Raw genomic sequence first — 19,664 nt, 5'->3', positions numbered from 1 at the left:
GATTTCCGCCCAACGCTGCGGGGGCGCCAGCGGGAGCTTTGGCGGCTTCACCTCAGCCGCAGCGCTGGGCAGCAAATGTGTTGGTGCTGTTGGAGGAGGAGGAGGAGGAGGCAGCAATAGCACCTGAGGACAGGACAAGAAGCAATGGAAACTTGTCAGAAGGAGACTCAAGCTGGAAATAAGGAGAAATCTGACAGTAAGAACAATTAAAATCAATGGAATCTTAATTCATTTGCTACAGGTTTTCAAAAGACTGGACGGCCATTTGTCTCAGATGATATAAAGACTCCTGCCTTGGACAAGGGGCTGGACTAGAAGACCTCCAGTATCCCTTCTGATTCTATGATTTTAAAAACCACAAGCTTTTTACAGCTCGCTTGCAACTTTACCAAATTTAATTCAGCCATTTCCTTTTGTTATTAAATGGGTATTGCTAGTTCAATGCACATGCGCTCCACTTTTAAGATGCTGAAAAAATCCCCATAACCTGCAACAAAATTCATTCTTCCACTCTTATCTTGCCCTAACTTCTGATAGGTTCCTGAAATATAGATCTACAAAATTTAGTGAAAATATTTCTATCTATTTTAATACAGACTCGTAAAACAGATTGGGACAAATGACATTAGTGCTCTGGGATAATAGCAGGTTTACTCTATTTGGATTTTCAGATAAAAGGTATCTTTTGTGCTAAGTTCTAACAATGTAGTTCTCTAATGTAACTATGAAACAGTCCAAATATATAATTCCCCTCAGGGAGGAATTCTGGGAGTTGAAGTCCACAAGTCTTAAAGCTGTCACATTTGAAGACCCCTGGGTTTTTTCCCCCCTAAAGGGTTAGGGGTGCAAGGGTCTTGTAACAACAGCTTTAAGACTTGCGTGCTTCAAATGCCAGACTTTCTGAGCCAACATTTTGGTTGCTAAGCAGGAGCGTTGTTAAGTGATACTGATATTATATAACACTTTTAATTAAGCGGGTACCTTGAATAAACATAACTTTGAGTTTCAAATAATACTGATTTTGTTGTTGTCTTAGGTGACATATGTGAAAAAAATTCAGGTGCTCAGGCATGAAAATATGCCGCTCAAACACTATACTTTTCCGCTCACACTGAAAAAAAATTAGAGGGAACATTGGTGGTCATAGCAATTACTTAAATCAATCAATCAATGGCACTTAGCATCAGAGGTGGTATTCTGCTGATTCACCCAGGTTCGGGCGAACCGGTAGCAGCAGCAGTGGGAGCTCTGCCCACCTGCCCAGACATCATCACGGATGTTCTGCGCATGCAACAGTATGCATGGATGCACTCCCAGTTCTGAACGGTAGCGAAGGTAAGAGGATTTCATGCCTGGAGTCCATGCACATTTTACTCCACTGACCATTGCCGACTATAGGGGTGGTGCTCATCTCCGTTTCAAAGCCATTGACCCAGTGCTGTCTGAAGACATTTCCATGGCCATGTGGCCAACATGAGGTTATGAGGCTTTGCTATCTTCCTACCAAAATGATACTTATTCATTTACTCTCATTTGCATGTTTTCAAACTGCTAGGTTGTTAGTAACTGGGATGAGGATGGGAGCTCACCCGTCACTTGGCACTTGTGTCTCAAACCTGGCCTTCTGGCCTTTCTTAGCATATGATACACTCAGAATTTATATTTGGTCTATTCTATAGAAATTCAAATGTAAACCTCTCCCTGACTTCCCCTAGCAAGTAGCATTGGGTTTAGTTTAGTTTAGTTTATTTGTCTTGTATGCCGCCCATTCCCAAAGGACTCCGGGCGGCTCACAATAAACAAGGGAAAGGGGATAAATAGACAAAACAACACTTTAAAAATATGCAACATTCACAGTTTCCGTGAGGCTGGATATTTCACAAGCCCCCCGGCCTGCTGGAGCAGCCAGGACTTGGTGGCTTTGCGGAAGGCTGGGAGGGTAGTGAGGGTCCGGATCTCCACGGGGAGATCATTTGTAAAAATGTTGAACTGGTAGAACCACTTTATTCAGAATTATATATCATTGAGCTGAAAAAAGGAAAATGATAGGTCTGAGTATTTGAATCTGAAGATCAGCTAGCAAGTTGGAATCCCATAACTGCAGGATGCTGCAGCAAGTCAATTTGAATTGGTTGCCCATGGCACAAATTGTCATCATGTTACCTCAAGGTAGTGTCTTAAGTAAGCAAAAACAGGTTGTAAGTCATTTTTGCAAGGCCGTCATAACTTGAATAGTTGTTAAATAAATGGCTATAAATCAAGGCTACTTGTAATCACTACCATTGTTTTGTCTTATTGAGCTAGAGAATAGTTTTTGGCACATGGTATTGTTAATTACTGAATGTTATTAGTAATTACTGTTGTCAATGTCTATGTATCCTCAGTGTTAATATAAATATAGTGCAACTTATCAAGTTTCTCCTTGTCCCCAGAAGGTGGCAGCACTTTGAAAGTCAAACTGTAACTATGGTAACTGTAGGGTGACATTACAGCTGTTCATTCTATAACACATTTGAAATCAGAAATAGAAAGTGCTATATATGTAATATGTGCTCAGATTAAAACCTGCAGAAAACTGTTAACTCCTCTAATGCCAAGACATTTTGAAAAATATCAGTTCCACTCAGTAGACCAGATCACAAAATCAACTCTCCAGGAAGATTCAAACCATGCCTTGAGATAAACTATAATAACAGAATATAATCTACTGCAAATCTGTTTGTGTTTTATTTTCCCTCTTATATCCTGGTCAATCAAGAAGGTACCTGCCTAAGTGTCTTTGAATTCCAACTTTAAAAACACGTTTCAGTCTTCCTGGTTTATATAATATTTCTTGCCAAGGTCATCATCTCCCTGACAAACCATCATGTGATTATTTTCAGTTTGTCTCAACCTCTTCTCTGAAAGTCCTCCCCATTTATGCAATGGAATATTTTAACACACCTTATGCCTGCAAATTTTAATAAATTTTGCCCAGAATCATATTTTAAAAAAAATGTGAAATCTAACATCTGTATTCTGCTTCTAAACGATTCTCTACCTTTGTTTCCATTCCAGACAAATTCTCATCATTAAAAAGGGGAGGGAGGTTTATACAATGTATTAATAGAAATGGATTCGGAAACAGAATTAGTCAAAGATTGTATGATAAAGTGGGCACAAAATTTTGAAGAACCAATAATGTTGGATACATGGGAAAAGATATCGGTAAGAAATGTAAAATTCACATAAGCCCAAAATTTGAGAGAGAATTTTTATAAGATGTTTTATAGATGGCATTTAGATCCTAAAAAACTGGCCTGTATGTATCCGAATTTACAACCTAAATGCTGGAGATGTCACTGTGTTGATGCTACATATTACCATATAGGGTGGACTTCTAAAAAGTTTAAAGCATTTTGGATAAAAATATGGTGGATTATGCAAAATGTTCTTTAAAAAAGGATAAAGTTTACCCATCAGTTATTCCTGTTAGGTATAACTACTGATTGTACTGTTAGAGAGACTAACTTGATTTTGTATTTAATAACGGCAGCAAAACTGTTGGTGGCGCAATACTGGAAGAAGGAAGATTTGCCTAGTATTCAAGAATGGATATTAAAAGTTACAAACTTAGCAGAGATGGCTAAAATATCAGCATATCTCAAGGACCACTCAAATGAGAAATATAAACTGGAGTGGAGAAGATGGATTGACTAAATTCAAAGTAAATACGAGACTAAGAAATTCCAGATAGTTTATGACTGAAGAAGGAATGATATAATCGGTTTAGAGTTAGCCTAACAAAAGAGGAGTTAAAGCTCAAATGAAAGATGATACTTTTTTAAAAAGTTTATTTTAGAACATCTTTGTTAAAGATTTATACCCTGTATTTGTTCTGGGAAGTCGGGGGGGGGGGAGGTTGGGGGGGTCTGGGTGGGGATGGTGAGGGAGGGGAGGCAAATATTTGTAAAAGCCTTTTTTTTCAAAAATTTTCAATAAAAAAAGGGGAGGGAGGATTTTCAGACAAAGAGAGAGATAATAAATGTTTTAAGTATTACCTTTGTCAACTCAGTTCTTCGTAATATGGAATAATTACACTTTTGAGCAATATTCCCTAACATGCCCCAATTTTGCTCTTATCCTTTATAGGATATAGGGACTTTATAAAACTTAGAAACTATAAAGACTATAATCGGGAGACAATAACCAGTTGCTATAACAGTAATTTGATTCTGCAGTTGGATGCTGCAAGGGCCTTCTAGTGTGTCTGTCTGCCTGCAGTTCTCCTGCTGGTTTATTCTGCTGGTCTGACTCACTTTCTTGATAGATTTCTTTCTAACAAACTGATGACAGTCTTCTCATTTAGGCTTTTTTTTTTTTTTTTTAATAATCAGGGCTTTGACCATCACTCTGCTCTGTCACAATTTTTCCCCAAGCTGATGCTCTCCAGAACATATTGCAGTACGATTCCATTATCCCCAGTCAGCTCACTTTGATGACTCAATAGCATCTGTGGTGATCTTTTACCTGCAACCAAGAATTAAGATGATGGAAGGCCGTTCTGCAGGGAGACGTCTCAGGTGGCCTCTGAATGACTAATTTATTAGGGCATCAGCTTTCGTGGATTGTAGAAAAGCTGATGTCATAATAAATCTAAGTCTCGAGATTTTTCCGAGCTTTCACAGCAATAAATAGGCACAATTACTTATCATGGTAATCAAGAAAGGAAAGCAATGCATGGACAGCAGGGGTCAGGTATTTTCCTCCTGACCCCTGAAACTCTTGCTGGCCCTTTTCTGAACTATTTCTTTGGGCAATACTGTACTTTTCCCCATCCTTTGGGCAATACTGTACTCTTCTCCATCCCGTTCCCCATTTTCTCCTATCTTCAGTGAATGCAAATGACCAGCTGCCTGCAAGTATAAATCCTTCCATTCCCCACCATCCAGTCAGAGCTGAAGAATTTTCTTGGATGAGAAGTGGAAAACAAGAAAGTCCAGTTGCCTCTTGGGGAAAAAAAAAGCACCTTTGGGACTACCGGGACTTGGATGACTGAGAATTTCCATAGACATATATCCCCAGTGAAATGATGAGCCAGAAAGCTGACCCGTGTACAGTATTCCTGGTTTTAGATTGAATGCAACTTTAATCAGGTGTTCATTGCCACCTCTTCAGAGTATGCTGTGAAAGCTATCATGCCCTAGAGCAGTGTTTCTCAACCTTGGCCACTTGAAGATGTCTGGACTTCAACTCCCAGAATTCCCCAGCCAGCGTTCGCTGGCTGGGGAATTCTGGGAGTTGAAGTCCAGACATCTTCAAGTGGCCAAGGTTGAGAAACACTGCCCTAGAGCACTAAAGCCCTCTGAAGGGATCCGCGGGAGCAAAGAGCAGCCCCCCCCAATTCGCGGGACGCGTCCCTTGGCTCCGCTCTCGCTGCCCTTCCCCTCCCCTCCCGCTCGCTCAGCAGGCCCAGCTCCAAGTGCGCCACATCTTCCAGTCTCTGGGATGGGCGGAGGGAGGAGGAGGAGAAAAATAAAATGCTTCTCTTAAACGGACATGCCGGAGAGCCAATCGCCTTGGAAAGCGCCCGACGGTTACAGCCGCCGCCGCCCAATGGGGTGGGTCTTGAGGCGGAGTCCGTGGGGTGTGAGAGCAAAGCGCGGACGACTGGCGGCGGCCGAGGCACTTCCCTTCTTCGCCGCCGGAGCTGACGGACCGCCGCCGGGAAAGGCGGAGAAGACGAAAGGAGCTATCATGATGCGGCTCCGCAGCCCTGCGCTGCTGAGGGACCTGCTCTGGCTCAGCCAGGCCGGCACCGGAGGGCTCAGCTGTTGCCGTCGCTCGGCGCTGAGGTGGCTCCATCCCGCCTGGCCCGGCGTAGCCAGTAGCCGCTTGCCTTTGCGGCTCATGCCCGGGGCTGCCTCCGCCGCCGCCGCCGTTGCCTCCCGCTCCTTGTGCACCAGCTCCGAGGGCATCTTGGAGCAGACTGGCAAGGGCCCTCCGGCCCAGCAACCGCCGGCACCTACCGCGTCCGCCTTGATGCCCGTCTCGGCCCCCGGGCAGAACAGCCACAACGCGGCAGCAAGCAAGGAAGCAGGCGTCTTGGGGGAAAAGTGAGTGGCGGCGGCGGCGGCAGCGAGGGGCGGGCCGTTGGCGGGACCGAAAGCCAGCCCTTGGGAGACAGAAGGAAGGATGCTCCTGCCGGCTGGTAGTGGGCGCATGCCTGCCGGCGCTGGCGTCTTCCTCCCCTTGACATGTGACAGGATGCTGCCTCGTAAATGTCAGGACAAGATAGGGCCATCATCCCACGTGCGGGGTGGATTTCTAGGGAGGCAAAGCCGAAGATGGGACTGGGAGAGGTTGCCACGACAACCACGGGGAGAGTTGGGGGGGGGAGTTTCTTGGCCATCCCTTCCTTCCTTTGATGCAGTTTGTCCCAAAGGAGCTTTTTTTTTCAGGAAGCAACTAGGCTTTTTGGAGACATTTCGCATCTCATCCAAGAACCCTTCTTGAGCTCTGAATGGATGATGGGGAATGGAAGGATTCCCCCATCCAGTCCAGAAATTGTGGAGCTTCATCCCTGGAGGCTTTCAAGAAGAGACTGGACTGAAATAGTATAGGGTCTCCTGCTTGGGTGGGAAGTTGGACTAGACCGCCTACTGCCAATTACCTCCACCCGACCAATTAGATCCCATAGATTAGGCCTCCTCCGAGTCCCATCTGCCGGTCAATGTCGACTGGCAACTAGGAGAGCCTTCTCGGTGGCAGCTCCGACCCTATGGAACGATCTCCCCGTGGAGATTCGTACCCTCACCACCCTCCAGACCTTCCGCACAGTCCTTAAAAACTGGCTATCCCGTCAGGCCTGGGATTAAAGACTGTAACCCACCCAAATAGTATGAATGTCGTGTTTTTAATGATGTATTGCCTTATGTGTCAATTGTTTGTTTCCCTCCCTTCGAGTTGTAAGCCGCCCTGAGTCCCCCCAGGGAAAAGGGCGGCATATAAATAAATTACTCTAAAAAAAAAATTACTCTAAAAAAAATTACTCTCTAGATGACCTACAAGGTATTCAGCAGATTCTGACAGGTTATGGAGAATCGGTAGGGGAAAATTTTTGAGTAGTTTGGAGAACCGGCAAATACCACCTCTGGCTGGTCCCTGGAGTGGGAATGGAGATTTTGCAGTATCCTTCCCCTGCCATGCCCACCAAGCTACTCCCATAGAACCGGTAGTTTAAAAAAAATTGAATTTCACCCCTGCGTACAAGGCCCCTTCCAACTCTGTTAATCTCTATCAGTCAGAGCTGAAGAAGCTTCTTGGATGAGAAGCAAAACATCTTCAAAGAAACTCCAGTTGCCTCTTGAAAAAAAGCATCTTTGGGACAAGCATGACCTGGATGACTGAGAATCTCCATGGACTTTGATGCATTTATTTTCCTGGAGATTAAAGTCGCTTTCATTCTCTATTCAAAGTAAAGTGTATGTGGTGGTGGGAGGAGCACTGGCCCTGTGATGTTTTGGGCCTTGTAGCAGAAAAATGATCATTGGAAAGATCTTCTGGGCACTGATTTGGGTGGGTTTTACTTAATCAGTGGATAATTCCAATTAATTTATCTCTTAAGTTAGTGGGGGTGAAATTGGAGTTTGGGATAGTGTCAGCGATGCTTTAGTCTTGCTAGATTTCATTTTAAAATTTAAATGCTACTATTTATTTGAACATTTATATTCGAAATGTGACTTACTTAGAGATTTTATGACTTTCAGCTAAGGGTCATAAGGTGATTCATGAATCAGTCCTGTGAAAGAGTTCTACTGTTTTCAGTTTTCACTTATTTTATTGTAAGGGTTTATTAAATGATGTACAATTTCCTTTTTTTGGTACATATTTATGAAATGAGATCTAGGGAGGAGAAAACATTTCCGCTATGCAATGTGTAAAAGGGAATTCAAGAAACAGCAATCTAAAAATACCATGTTGGTGGAGTTTTTTAGAATTTTCCTACCCAGCATTTATATCTAAGAATTAAAATCTAGGGTACAATTAAACAGTTACAAAGGATTGTATCTGAAATGTTGAATGTAGCTTTTAAAAATCTTATAGTTGAATTACTCATTTATTAACAGTCTCATTTACAGAAGAGATAAGTAGTGAAATACACTTAGGTCATGTTAAAAATGCTCAGTTGTTTTCAATTTTTCTTCCCAGGAAAGCATTTTATTTCAGTCAACGTTTCTGAACAGAGGAATGTGCATTTTAATTATTTGTCCCTTCATATAAAACCACTGACAATTGACAACATGAATACTTGTGTATTGATTAGATTTTTTAAGGTAATACAGTTTTACATTTAAAAGCAAAACTGTTTTTACTACTTGCTGTGAATCTACTGAACTATGATTGCAGCTGCTATGGATATTTTTATGATTCATCTTTAAAATGGTTTTCAGGCCAATCAATGAGCAATGATCTGTCTGAGGGCGGTGGGGAGGAAGCTATTGACTCTGTTATTTCAGTGAAATTAATGTTAGAAAATGCAGTTTTGCCTGCAGTTTTGGGAAAATCATAAGGTTTGAGGAATTAAGTTCTTTGATTTGATTTGTTAATTGGATGTAAAATTCTGGCAGGGGAACTTAGAATTAGAACTCCAAAATTGGATATTCTAGCTCTCTATTCCATAATTCAGATATAAAATCAGTGGTGGGATTCACTTACCTTCCCCACCGATTCACAAATATGAGTGCACATGCCACATCTGTGCATGCACTGCCTTCGCATGTGCAGAAGGCCGTGCATTACATCAGAGGTGTGTGGGCAGAGCCTCCCGCATCCGCTGCTATTGGTTTGTCCAAACCGGAGAGAACCAACAGGGAACCTCCCCTCTATAAAACTAACTTTTACTTTTTAATTCTTTATAAAATTAGATTATGAGTTTTTGTTCAAGTGCTGCATCTCTTGAACATTTTAAACTTGTTAGTACTTTGCTGCTGCTAAAGCAGCTGGGCCATTCTGTTTAATACATTTCAGTTATATATATTGTCTGCAAATCTTGTAAAGAAATTATATTCAAAACACAACTCATTAGTAATCAACTGATTGAGAGTATTGATTTATTGTTTGGCCCAAGCATTCCACTAAAACATTTTCCTTCCTATTTTCAGATTTGGGTTATTCCACAATAGTAGTTTTTCATGGGATTTTGGATCAAAATGTACCTAGTAAGCAATTATTGACCAGATGCATTTGGCAGTTTTCGAGGCCAGAAATGAAGATACTTGTTTGATATCCTTAAAGCTAAAATTTCAGAAGTGTTTTACCACTCTAATAAGGCAATCTCATATTGTGCAAGGATGTTCAATAGACCGTAGCATACCGATAGAGGAGAATATTTGTAGCTCAGGGTTGAAATAAGGGGTCCCTACTGCTTTCTGAGCTTGGTCATTTCATTACCCAAACTAGGTAACCCAAATGAGCAGAAATTAACACCAAGATTAATGTTAGACCAACAATCAAGAAGCAAACAGTATCCCAAACAAGGAACTGTCAAAGAAGCTAACAGTAAACAGCCTAATCAAAGAACCATCAAGACCACTCCCACCAACACTGATAAGGCAAGAATAGAACTAGACTAGAATATAAAATGAGAGTAAACCCCACTCCCTACTAGGAACAGATTTCATGGACAAAGTTTTTGGCTTGAAAAGACTTAGATTTGGTGAAATGCAAACACTGTGCTCCAGCATAAGAACTTTATGCCCTCTATGAAACATAGTGCTGGTATCATGATTTGGCCTGTTTTGCTGGCTCTGTCTCAGGGGGGCTTTACCATCATCAGTGGAACCATGAATTCTAAATTGTCTCAGCAAATTCTACAAGAAAGTGCTAGGCTATTTGTCTGTGACTATATACTCAACAGAAAGTGGATCATGTAGCAAGACCACAACACAAAATACACAAGTCGTATAACCTAAGCATGATCAACAATTAAGAATAAAGTTAATATTTTGGATTGGCCAAGTCAACCTCCTGACGTTTATCCTATAAAAGTGGAGAAGGACTTGAAGAAGGCAGTTCATGTGAAGAAACAAAGCAACATCCCTGAGTTAAAGCTATTCAGTTAAAGGAACAGGCTAAATTTCTTATGTACAGGCCTGATCAACCATTATCAGAATGTTTAGTTGTATTATTGCTGCCTAAGGGTGGGATGGAAGGCACACCAGCAAAGATTATTTTTCTAACCTTTAGATGTAACTTTAGATCATTTTCCTCAATAAGTAAATGAACAAGTATAATATTTTGACTCATTTGTTGAATAGGGTTCTCTTTATCTAGTTTCAGAACTTGGGTGGAATGGACATTTTAGGGTATATTTTAATCTAATCAAGTATTTAATAGATAATACTTGTTAAACATGAATCTCAAGGTAATATTCATTTTGGTAACTTTAAACTTGCCCCAGAGACTTAATGGAAGCTTTAAATATTGAATTATGTCTACTGAAATTACATCTATACATTTAAGCATGTTTTACTCAAACTATTAAGGTATTTTTGAGAAAGATATCAATCCAATTAGTTTCTACAATTTCTTAAAAAAAAGCATAACTGCTAATCTCTTGCAATAGTTTACAGATGTACTGTGTCATAAAGAGAGTAAATTAGTTTTGTTCCCCAGTTAATAGTACAATCAGGGTATAAACCACGTTATTGTATGACATAAATAAGCTTTGGTAATGACATGAAAAATATTCAGAATAGCTATAATATCATCAGCAAATAAGGGTAATTTATATCCATTGCCATGTTTCACCTCATCTTAACATCTTTAGGGTCACTAATACTGTAGAAGAAAATCAGGGAGGCAAGAGGTACAATTGCCAGGCCCCAATTTCACTTGATAAATTGAGAGTTAACTCTTACTAGGTGAAGATAAAAATTTGAAATCCTGTGAACAAAAGATGCCCATATTTCTTGAACGGCTTCTATACAAGCCTCATAAAATGATAAAGGGAATGTGGACAGAAAATGATTGATTGTTGACCTGTAACAAGTCCTAGTTTATGAAAATTATGTACTATTCAACTGGAAATTTGTATCAATTTTTTAACATTGTTGTTAAATATAATATTGAATATCACTAATGCCGTTTTCAGCAGTTCAGTTCTTAGGTCACAGAAAAAGCTGTTTCTTGCAACATGGTATCAGACTATTGTTGCACATTTGTCTCTTTTAAAAAATCTGAATCAATTTAGATACTGACTATTATAAGTATTGTACCTTGTAGGCAAAATATTTTTCAAGGCTATTTTCTCAGGGTTACAGATGTCTGGAACCATAATAAGCTTCTTGAAGAGGAAGTGCACAAATGAAAAAAAAAAGGATGAATATAGGTTTAAACTGAAAGAAGCTAAATGTCCAAAAAATGAAGTACTCAACCTAATTATGCTAAGGTCAAAAAAAAGTATAACTGTTTTGAACGTCCTATAAGGCTAGGGTTATTGATCTCCACTTTTCGCTTTTCAACCTTGGGAAGAATTACATAGAATAGAAATGCCCCTATGCTTGCATTCATTATTAGAGAAAAAGTAATATCTGGATAAATCATGATTTTGAATCTATAGTATTTTCAATTTGATAGCTTTCTCAAAAGTTGTAAAATGGTCTATGATACTGGATTTCAATAATTTAATACATCCACCCACATAAATACATGCCTGTGAAGGATTGTCGCTTGTTTTTAATCTGTAAGTATCCGTTATCACAAATTTAAAATCAACTTGGAATGAGAAGACTTCCTGAATGTTTTATTCTTTATAGTTTAACAAAACCTTCTGCCACTCAGCAATTTTGAAAGTAAGTTAATATTTAAATTATTTCTGGTCAGTTGCCCATGTACTTGAAGTGGTTCAGTTTGTAGAATAAAATGAAGGTCTTCTAAGGTCTTAATTCTGGATTCATGAAAAGTAACAAGGAGTCTCTTCAGGGTTTTCAGATCTTTGTCAAACATAAAACCTGGAGCTTTTATTATTTTAAAGTTACCATGTATTCCATATACACCAGTTTTTAAAATTTCAAATTTACTGTTGTTGGGAAATAGACTGCCGTTTCAATATTAATTCAACGTTAGTTAATTGTTACTAGAAAAGCAATACGTTGAAATTAATGCAGGATTTTTATCCAATCTAGTGGAGCTTGGAGGAGTAGCAGGAGGAGGAGTCTTTAGCTTTTCTTGTCTGTCTGGGATAATCCATCTCCTCCCCCCCTCTCCATTTTCTGGAGAGAATCACCTTGAGGTGATTTAGAGAGAGCCGTCCTCTTCATTTTATGAGGCAGATGGCTAAAATATTACATCAGTGTTATTTAAAGTAACCTGTAAGTGTTTGAGCATAAATAATTTACAATTCAGCTATTTATATGAGTAACTCCATCCATAGGATCGGAGTGGGGTTAAAGAAAGCAAGTAACTAGAATGCCCTGAAAGCTGGAAGACGCCGATTTATTCCAAAGGTGCTTTTTCAAGAGGCAACAGGACTTTTTGGTTTTCTCTGAAGACATTTAGCTTCTCATCCAAGAAGACAAAGAAGCTTCTTGGATGAAAAGTGAAGGGGACAACCATGACCTGGATGACTGAGAATCCCCATAGACATGCCCCCTATTTCTTTGGGTAGTTGGTTCTGTTGTCAAAGTCCTCTTGTTAGGGTTGCCCACCCCCCCATCCTCAAATTGGTTGCAATATGCCTTTTCGTATCTTAAATCCTTTTTGTGTGTATGCTGCGTAATGAGAGAATGCTGCAGGTTTTGACCTCCTTCTGTATGATCGTTCTCATCCTCCCACACAGTTGACTTTTGTCAAGGCTAAATATTCCCAGCTCCTTTAATCCGTCTTCATAGGACTTTGCTTCTAGCCCCCTAATCATCTTTGTTGTCTTCCTCTAAATCCCTCTTAAAGTGTTGTGGCCACACAGTGTTCTAGTTGGGGACTAGTCGAACCGGAATAAAGTATAATGATTAATTCTGCAATTTTTAACTTGTATGTTTGTAGGTGGGGTCTAAACTAGCACTTAACTTTTTACAATCAAATCACACAAATATTAATCTGAGTACTTTTCACAAGTACTATGACGAACCTATATTTCTCATCTTAACACCTGTGCATTTCATTTTTTTACTAAATGAAAAAGTTGGGATTCATATTCATTAAATGTAATTCAACTGGCTTCTATGACTTGTCAAGATTATTTTGAATATGGTTTCTGCCTTCTAATACATTCAGTTTCTTATCTAATTTTGTGCTGTGTGGCAAATATGATAAGCATTCCCCTATCTGTTCATTTATGACAGTGAGAAAAATATGAAAGAATGTTGATGCTATTCTCCAATGCAAAGAAAAACTACTAATGAGCATTTTTGAGTATGATTTGAACCAGCTGCAAATTGACTGAACTATCATTCTATTAAGCTGACAAATACATAAATGGCATTTTTATTGAAGTCCAGATATACTATTTCTATAGTACATTATCCACACCTTTTAAGGAAATTGGTAGCTAATTTGTCAGCAAGATTTGTCAGACAAGATTCCTAATGACTCCTTTTATTTATTGATATGCTCTATTGATTATGATCTGTTCTAGAGTCTTCTCAAATACTGTTTGGATCAGGGGTCCCCAGGTCACAGCCCACTATCAGGCCGTGGCCTATTTGCAATTGGGCTGCGTGAGCAGCCTGCACATGCAGAACTCAACTTGTGCGAGTGGCAGACTGGTGTGTGTGCACATGTGCGCACAGCTGAACTTGCACGTTCAGCTGCTTGTATGTGCGGGCCAATCCACCACTCATGCGAGTTGAAATGCACACATGTATGCGCTGGCCCAATGCACAGTGTGAGTTAACCCGTGTGCATGCTGGCCTGCTGCTCGCACAGCCCTGTTCCTCTCTTCCATGCACCAGGGTGCCAAACTGCAAAGGTTAGACCTTTGGTTTAGATGACAGGCTGACTGAAGAATAGTTTGCTGCATTTTCCTCCCCCCCCCCCAGCATCTTATTTGCATTTAAAATGCATTAATAAAGAATTGTGTTTTAGATGTACAGATATTTCTAATTACAATGATTTTGAAAAAAATGAATTTTGAAATTTTACAGTTTAATATCATATCCATATATTGATGCTAATTTTTTTGAAAAATTACACTTTTAGAAATTGACAAATTTCATTAGAATTTAATAGTACCAGTAAAAGCTTTTCAATGTCAGCTCCCTAGTTTCCTTTTCCATATGAATGTAGATGTAAATGTTGTGCCTTCTTTCTACTGTATCCTTTACTGTTGGTTCTATTATGTTCCCCAGTGGCAGCATGTACTGTATATAAGAATAATCTTTGTTGTGGTTTGTGGATTCTTTTACACTTCAATTTTTGCTTTATCACACTTTTGTATGCAGAGAGGCCCAATTTAATGAATTTTATATGCAACGGAACAAATTTGCAATGCATGGTTCTGTCTGTGCATTGGTGTTTTTTCTTCTATGTAACCCTGTGCTACTCATCATCTTCTTCCTCCTGAAGGGAGAGATGGGAGAGAGGAAAGATCCTGAATTGTCCCTTAATGTTTCCTTTGTTCACATGCTCTGCTATCTCCATGCTGAACAGCTGCCTCTGATCTGTTGGATTGGGGTTTCACTTCAGCAAGTTTCAGAATTAGCCTGGATTGATATTTACATTAGAATAAACTATATCATAAATTTTGCAATATGGCAGTTGTTTATGGCGCCAGAAATTTATTTAGCTTCTTTACTACAAAAGTTTTGCATGAAATTCTACATAGATACAGTAAATAGCTAAAATATTCCCATAAAAAGTATTTCAAAGTTTAAATATAACACCACTACCAGCAACCCTACTTGCTTACCAGCAGGTGGGATCAGGAAGGGAAATTGCATTAAAAATGTTAAATTAATGGAAGAAACATAAATTGGCTTCTATGTTTGAAAGCATATGTTTTCTAGTATTGAATATGATCCAGGATTCTTTCAGTTGCATTCTTTGCAATTCCAATAAAGTAATACTAATCCTTCTAGTATTCCTTCATTTTAGTTTCATGTCAAATAATTAATTTTATGATGAAAGCCCACCACATTTTTTTGCAGTAATCGTTCTTTTGTATGCATTTTGTTTCTTATCAATCATTTCTTGCAGTTTGTCAGTCTACCAAATATCAAATATCAATTTACATATTTCTCATTAATGTAATGCCACCCACTTAAGTGGCCCTCTTCATTTAATTATTTTTATGCTGGTCCAGGGTATTTTTATGTATTCATTACATCCTGTTTCTACTTGTTTTGTTGAAAATTGAATTCATCTTCCAATACTTTTTTTCTTTTGTATTTTTCATTTTTTTCTTCAAGATCCATTCGACATTGCTAAATAATCATCTATCCCACATTACAAACTCATTGCTGTAATTCATAATTCTTTCAGGGTTTTTTATCATAAACAATCACATTTATTTATTCATTAAATTTCTACACTGCATATCTCATCTAAGTCACTCTGGTGATTTACAACAGAACATTAAAACTAATAGGTAAAGGTAAAGGTTCCCCTTGCACTTATGTGCTAATTGTTCCCGACTCTAGAGGGCAGTGTTCATCTCCGTTTCAAAGCCGAAGAGCCAGCGCTGGCCAAAAATGTCTCCGTGGTCATGTGGCCGGCATGACTAAACACCAAAGGCGCATGTAACGCTGTTACCTTCTCACCAAAGGTGGTCCCTATTTTTCTACTTGCATATTTTTATGTGCTTTCGAATTGCTAGGTTGGCAGAAGCTGGGACAAGTAACAGGAGCTTTACTTTATTCATTACGTGGCGCTAGGGATTTGAACCGCCAAACTGCCAACCTTTCTGATCGACAAGCTCAGCGTCTTAGCCACTGATCCACCTTGTCCCTTAATAAAACTAATATAAATACATAAATAAAAGTATATCTTAAAACAGTATTAAGAACAAGTTAAAACTTAGAAGTAAAATTAAATCAGGTTAAAAATTCAAATGCTAGGATGTTAACAAGGCAGTGGGATTATGTACAGGTCACCAGCCATCCCAAGGGCTGTTACAACATACCGTATTTTATACCCCCTTGCTAATTATAATAGGGAGTTTCCAAATAGCTTCATTGAGCTTTCATTCATTTCATTCTTTTGTCTCATCCAAACCCATCCATCTATATCACCTAATGCCATTTTTTTCTCCAAATTGTATGTATTCAGAATGTTGCATATTTTTTCTAAAACGTAACTCTGATTCTTTCATTATCATCATGCAACTATCATACCTCTGTGGATATGTGCTTTTATATGCATCCACTACAACATTCTTTTTCTATTTCCCATAATGCTATACTGGTTTTTATTTTCTTTGTCCAGCAGACAACTGGAATGGGTAACAATTGTAGCAGTAAGAAAAGTAAAAAAAAAGACAAAAAGGAACATTTGTGTTATTTCACATTAAGGTTTGCTACTCTATTTCTTGTCTTTGTCCTCCATATAATGACAAGGGAAAAAGAGAATGGGTGCTTTTTCATTTCATGTTTGCAGAAGTGTCATGGAAATGAGGGTAAGAGTAACATGGAATGGAGGGGGCAAAGAAAGAGAAGTTAAAGTTACTCAGTTGTTGCTGCCATTAGTAAAACCGGAGAAGATGGGAAGGTAAAGGGGTATACAGTGAGAAAAGACATTTGTCTTTAATTATAGTAATTGCAGTATATATGCTGGTCTATAATAAATATTTGATTTGATTTCTACTTTATTAAGACATTAATAAGGTTACTCTCCTATGTAGCATTTGAGCCAGATATCTCCTTAGAATCCCCAATGTATTTATGAGCCAATGCAATTATCTAAAAGCACTCAGTGTGCATGTTGTTCAATTGCTAAGTTGTGTTTGACTCTTTGCGGTCCAATGGACCATAGTTTCCGAGACTTTGTCCTCCACTGTCTCTTGGAGTTTGCCTAAATTCATGTTCACTATAGCAATGACACTACCTTAACCATTTCATCCTCTGCTGTCCCCTTCTCCTTTTGCCTTAAATCTTTCCCAACAACAGAGTCTTTTCCAACTCTGTGTGCATAGTGTTTTCAAAATACAGGTCTGTATAGTTCCAGAATTTTTGCAGTCTTTGCTTTTAGCTAACCTTGGCATCTTACTTACAGATTTTGCTGTCTCAGTATTAGTTTAATCAGTCTTCTGCTGCGGTCTTATTATAGGGCACAAACTTGTTACTTCTTTTCTAGCTAATGCCTTACTTCAAATGCTCTCAACTTGTTTAAGTAATGTTATTTCTTAATATAAGTCAAATTTGATATTTTGGAACTTGGTTTTAATATAAAGTGTTAGGGCCCAAACTTCATTCAGAACTGAGATTCAGAACTTCTTTAAAAGTCACTTTATGGCCTTGTAATAGATGTTTGAAGGCCAGCATTATCTTTGTTCTACCAAAATGACGTGCCGTGCCTTATGGCTTCAAATGAGCTTCTCTCTTTATTTTTTCAGTACAGACTTTGCAGTGAATAAACACTCACTTCCACATAGTAAAGATAATGGTGACAATGCCATGTCCACTTTCTGTCTTACTTCTTTTTGGTTATGCTGAATATGTATTTTTCTAAGTATTTAATGATGCTAAAACACTGCTCTTAGGCTAAACAAATATTACATAACATTATTGAGCTGTGAAATAGAGGGAGAAAAGCTTATACTGCAGTTTAAACTGATAAGCTTTATCCAAGAATAGTCCATTTGAGATATTTTCTGTAAGTAAAATAAATGTTTGCCATGCTTTCTGTATCAGCTAGTTCAGTGCCATAACTAAATACTGGGCTAATCTGGTTGATTTAACTGCAACAGATGTCAATGATATATAATCTATGAAGTTATTTAAAAACTACTTTAAGAAGTTGAACTAAGCCTTAATGTTTGAACATTTTAAACATGCACATTTCTTAAAAGTATATCTATGTTAAATGTTCTATGGAATTTAAAATTTGCAAATTAATCTTATATTTTACTGATTTTTAGTCACAAATTACCACCTGTATCAGTTTTTTAAAAAATTCAAAGAAGAAAACTTTGCATACTTAGATTTTTTTAGTTATCTAGCAAGGAGGCAAGATTGAAAGATTGAACTTGTGTATTAATTGGAAATTTACTATATAGCAAAATGTTGTTATATTGGCATATATAGTTACTTGTGTCCTATTTTGACAGAAAAAAAATAAAAATGTCTATGGAAGAACAAATATAGTGTTTAAATAATAATTAATGACACTATGTGTATGTGAAACTTTCACTGTAGGATTTATATTTCATTGTGTGTGTATATATGAAACTATGTTTCACTCTAAGATTTAATTAAGAATAGATTTTCATAGGAGTATATTTTATAGAATTGCATTGATTTAAGATCGTGACAAACTAATACTTGATTTCTCCCCCTATCTGTGTTCTCTCCTTAGTAAAGGAGGTTTGTTGCCTAGCTTGGAAGATTTGCTCTTCTATACTATTGCAGAAGGACAAGAAAAAATACCAGTTCATAAGTTCATCACAGTAAGTTTTTTATCATGTTTCTAATGAATGATGTGCTAGGTAAAAATAGTCATCTTTTTATTTTTGAAAACATACAGGTTTGGTAATGATCAGTTTATGGGAAGGTTACTAAAACTGAGTGTCACAGAAATTTTAAGTTTTAAAGAAGGCTGCCTTATCATTTTATTCACATTTAGGGAGTGTGGTTATATGTATTTTAAAACAAAACACAGAAAACAGAAATGTCTGTGAACTATCTATTGCAGTCTATTGGAAAAGAAGATCAGGTGGGAATCAGAACCGATGTTATGTGAATTAGTGTTCAGAAGAAGAAATATCCATGACGCCTTTTTTATTTTACAGGCTTTAAAATCTACAGGTTTACGAACAGCTGATCCGAGACTGAAAGAATGCATGGATATGTTAAGATTGACGCTTCAGACAACATCAGATGGTGTCATGCTAGACAAAGAACTCTTTAAAAAGTAAATACCTTAATTTATTTGCTACAACTTGTTTATAGTATGGAATAATGAGGCTAGTACAAAATGCTGTAAATGAGCACTGCTCAGAAATATTTTTCAATATTCAATTCCCCCACATCTGATTTCATGGAAAGAGGAAGAGCACAAAGGAGACCAAAAGTGTGCATTATGTCAGTAGTTGATATATTACCTTCAGTAAATGATATATTTGGATACAGTACTATTATTTAGATTTTAGAAGCACTTGTATTATCTCTGTAGTGAAAGACATATGGTATTTGTACTCATGTTATAATATTTTTTTTTGTATTTCACAGATGTGTCCAAAGCAACATTGTGTTACTAACTCAGGCTTTCAGGCGAAAATTTGTCATTCCTGATTTTGTGTCATTTGCCTCTCACATTGATGAGTTATATGAAAATGCTAAAAAACAGTCAGGAGGGAAGGTAAGTGTCTTATTAAAAATAATTGGTGGCAATATAGAGATGGCCAGCTGCAGTACATTGTTTGTGCCCTTCAAATCATCCTGAGATCATGCCACCAATCTTGGTAGAAAGATATAGAATGTTCTCCATATGATTTTCATTGATCTGTGGACTGAAGGATGGTTTTAAGTACA

The 19,664-nt window shown here is 38.1% G+C and overlaps 1 protein-coding gene across 5 annotated transcripts in view; it reads left to right on the top strand.

Annotated features, from left to right (window-relative positions):
* Window positions 1–5,616: 5,616 nt before the first annotated feature.
* GLS (glutaminase) overlaps window positions 5,617–19,664 on the top strand; it is a 77,820-nt gene continuing 63,772 nt past the window's right edge. For 3 of the 5 annotated variants that reach the window (XM_014060917.2, XM_014060918.2, XM_014060916.2), the window contains exons 1-4: window positions 5,617–6,095; window positions 18,490–18,580; window positions 18,923–19,044; window positions 19,362–19,491. In XM_014060917.2, the coding sequence (XP_013916392.2) occupies window positions 5,737–6,095; window positions 18,490–18,580; window positions 18,923–19,044; window positions 19,362–19,491 (702 nt within the window). In that variant the 5' untranslated portion in view covers window positions 5,617–5,736. The remainder of the gene's footprint in view (window positions 6,096–18,489; window positions 18,581–18,922; window positions 19,045–19,361; window positions 19,492–19,664) is intronic. The other 2 variants (XM_087707801.1, XM_087707806.1) reach the window with 2 other exon arrangements.

Source organism: Thamnophis sirtalis, unplaced genomic scaffold, assembly GCF_051295495.1.
Source record: "Thamnophis sirtalis isolate CommonGarterSnake01/CBP01778 unplaced genomic scaffold, rThaSir2_p1.2 scaffold_1, whole genome shotgun sequence".
Lineage (NCBI taxonomy): Eukaryota > Metazoa > Chordata > Lepidosauria > Squamata > Natricidae > Thamnophis > Thamnophis sirtalis.
Note: the sequence above shows the minus strand (reverse complement) of the source record. Positions and strands in the feature narration are given on the sequence as shown.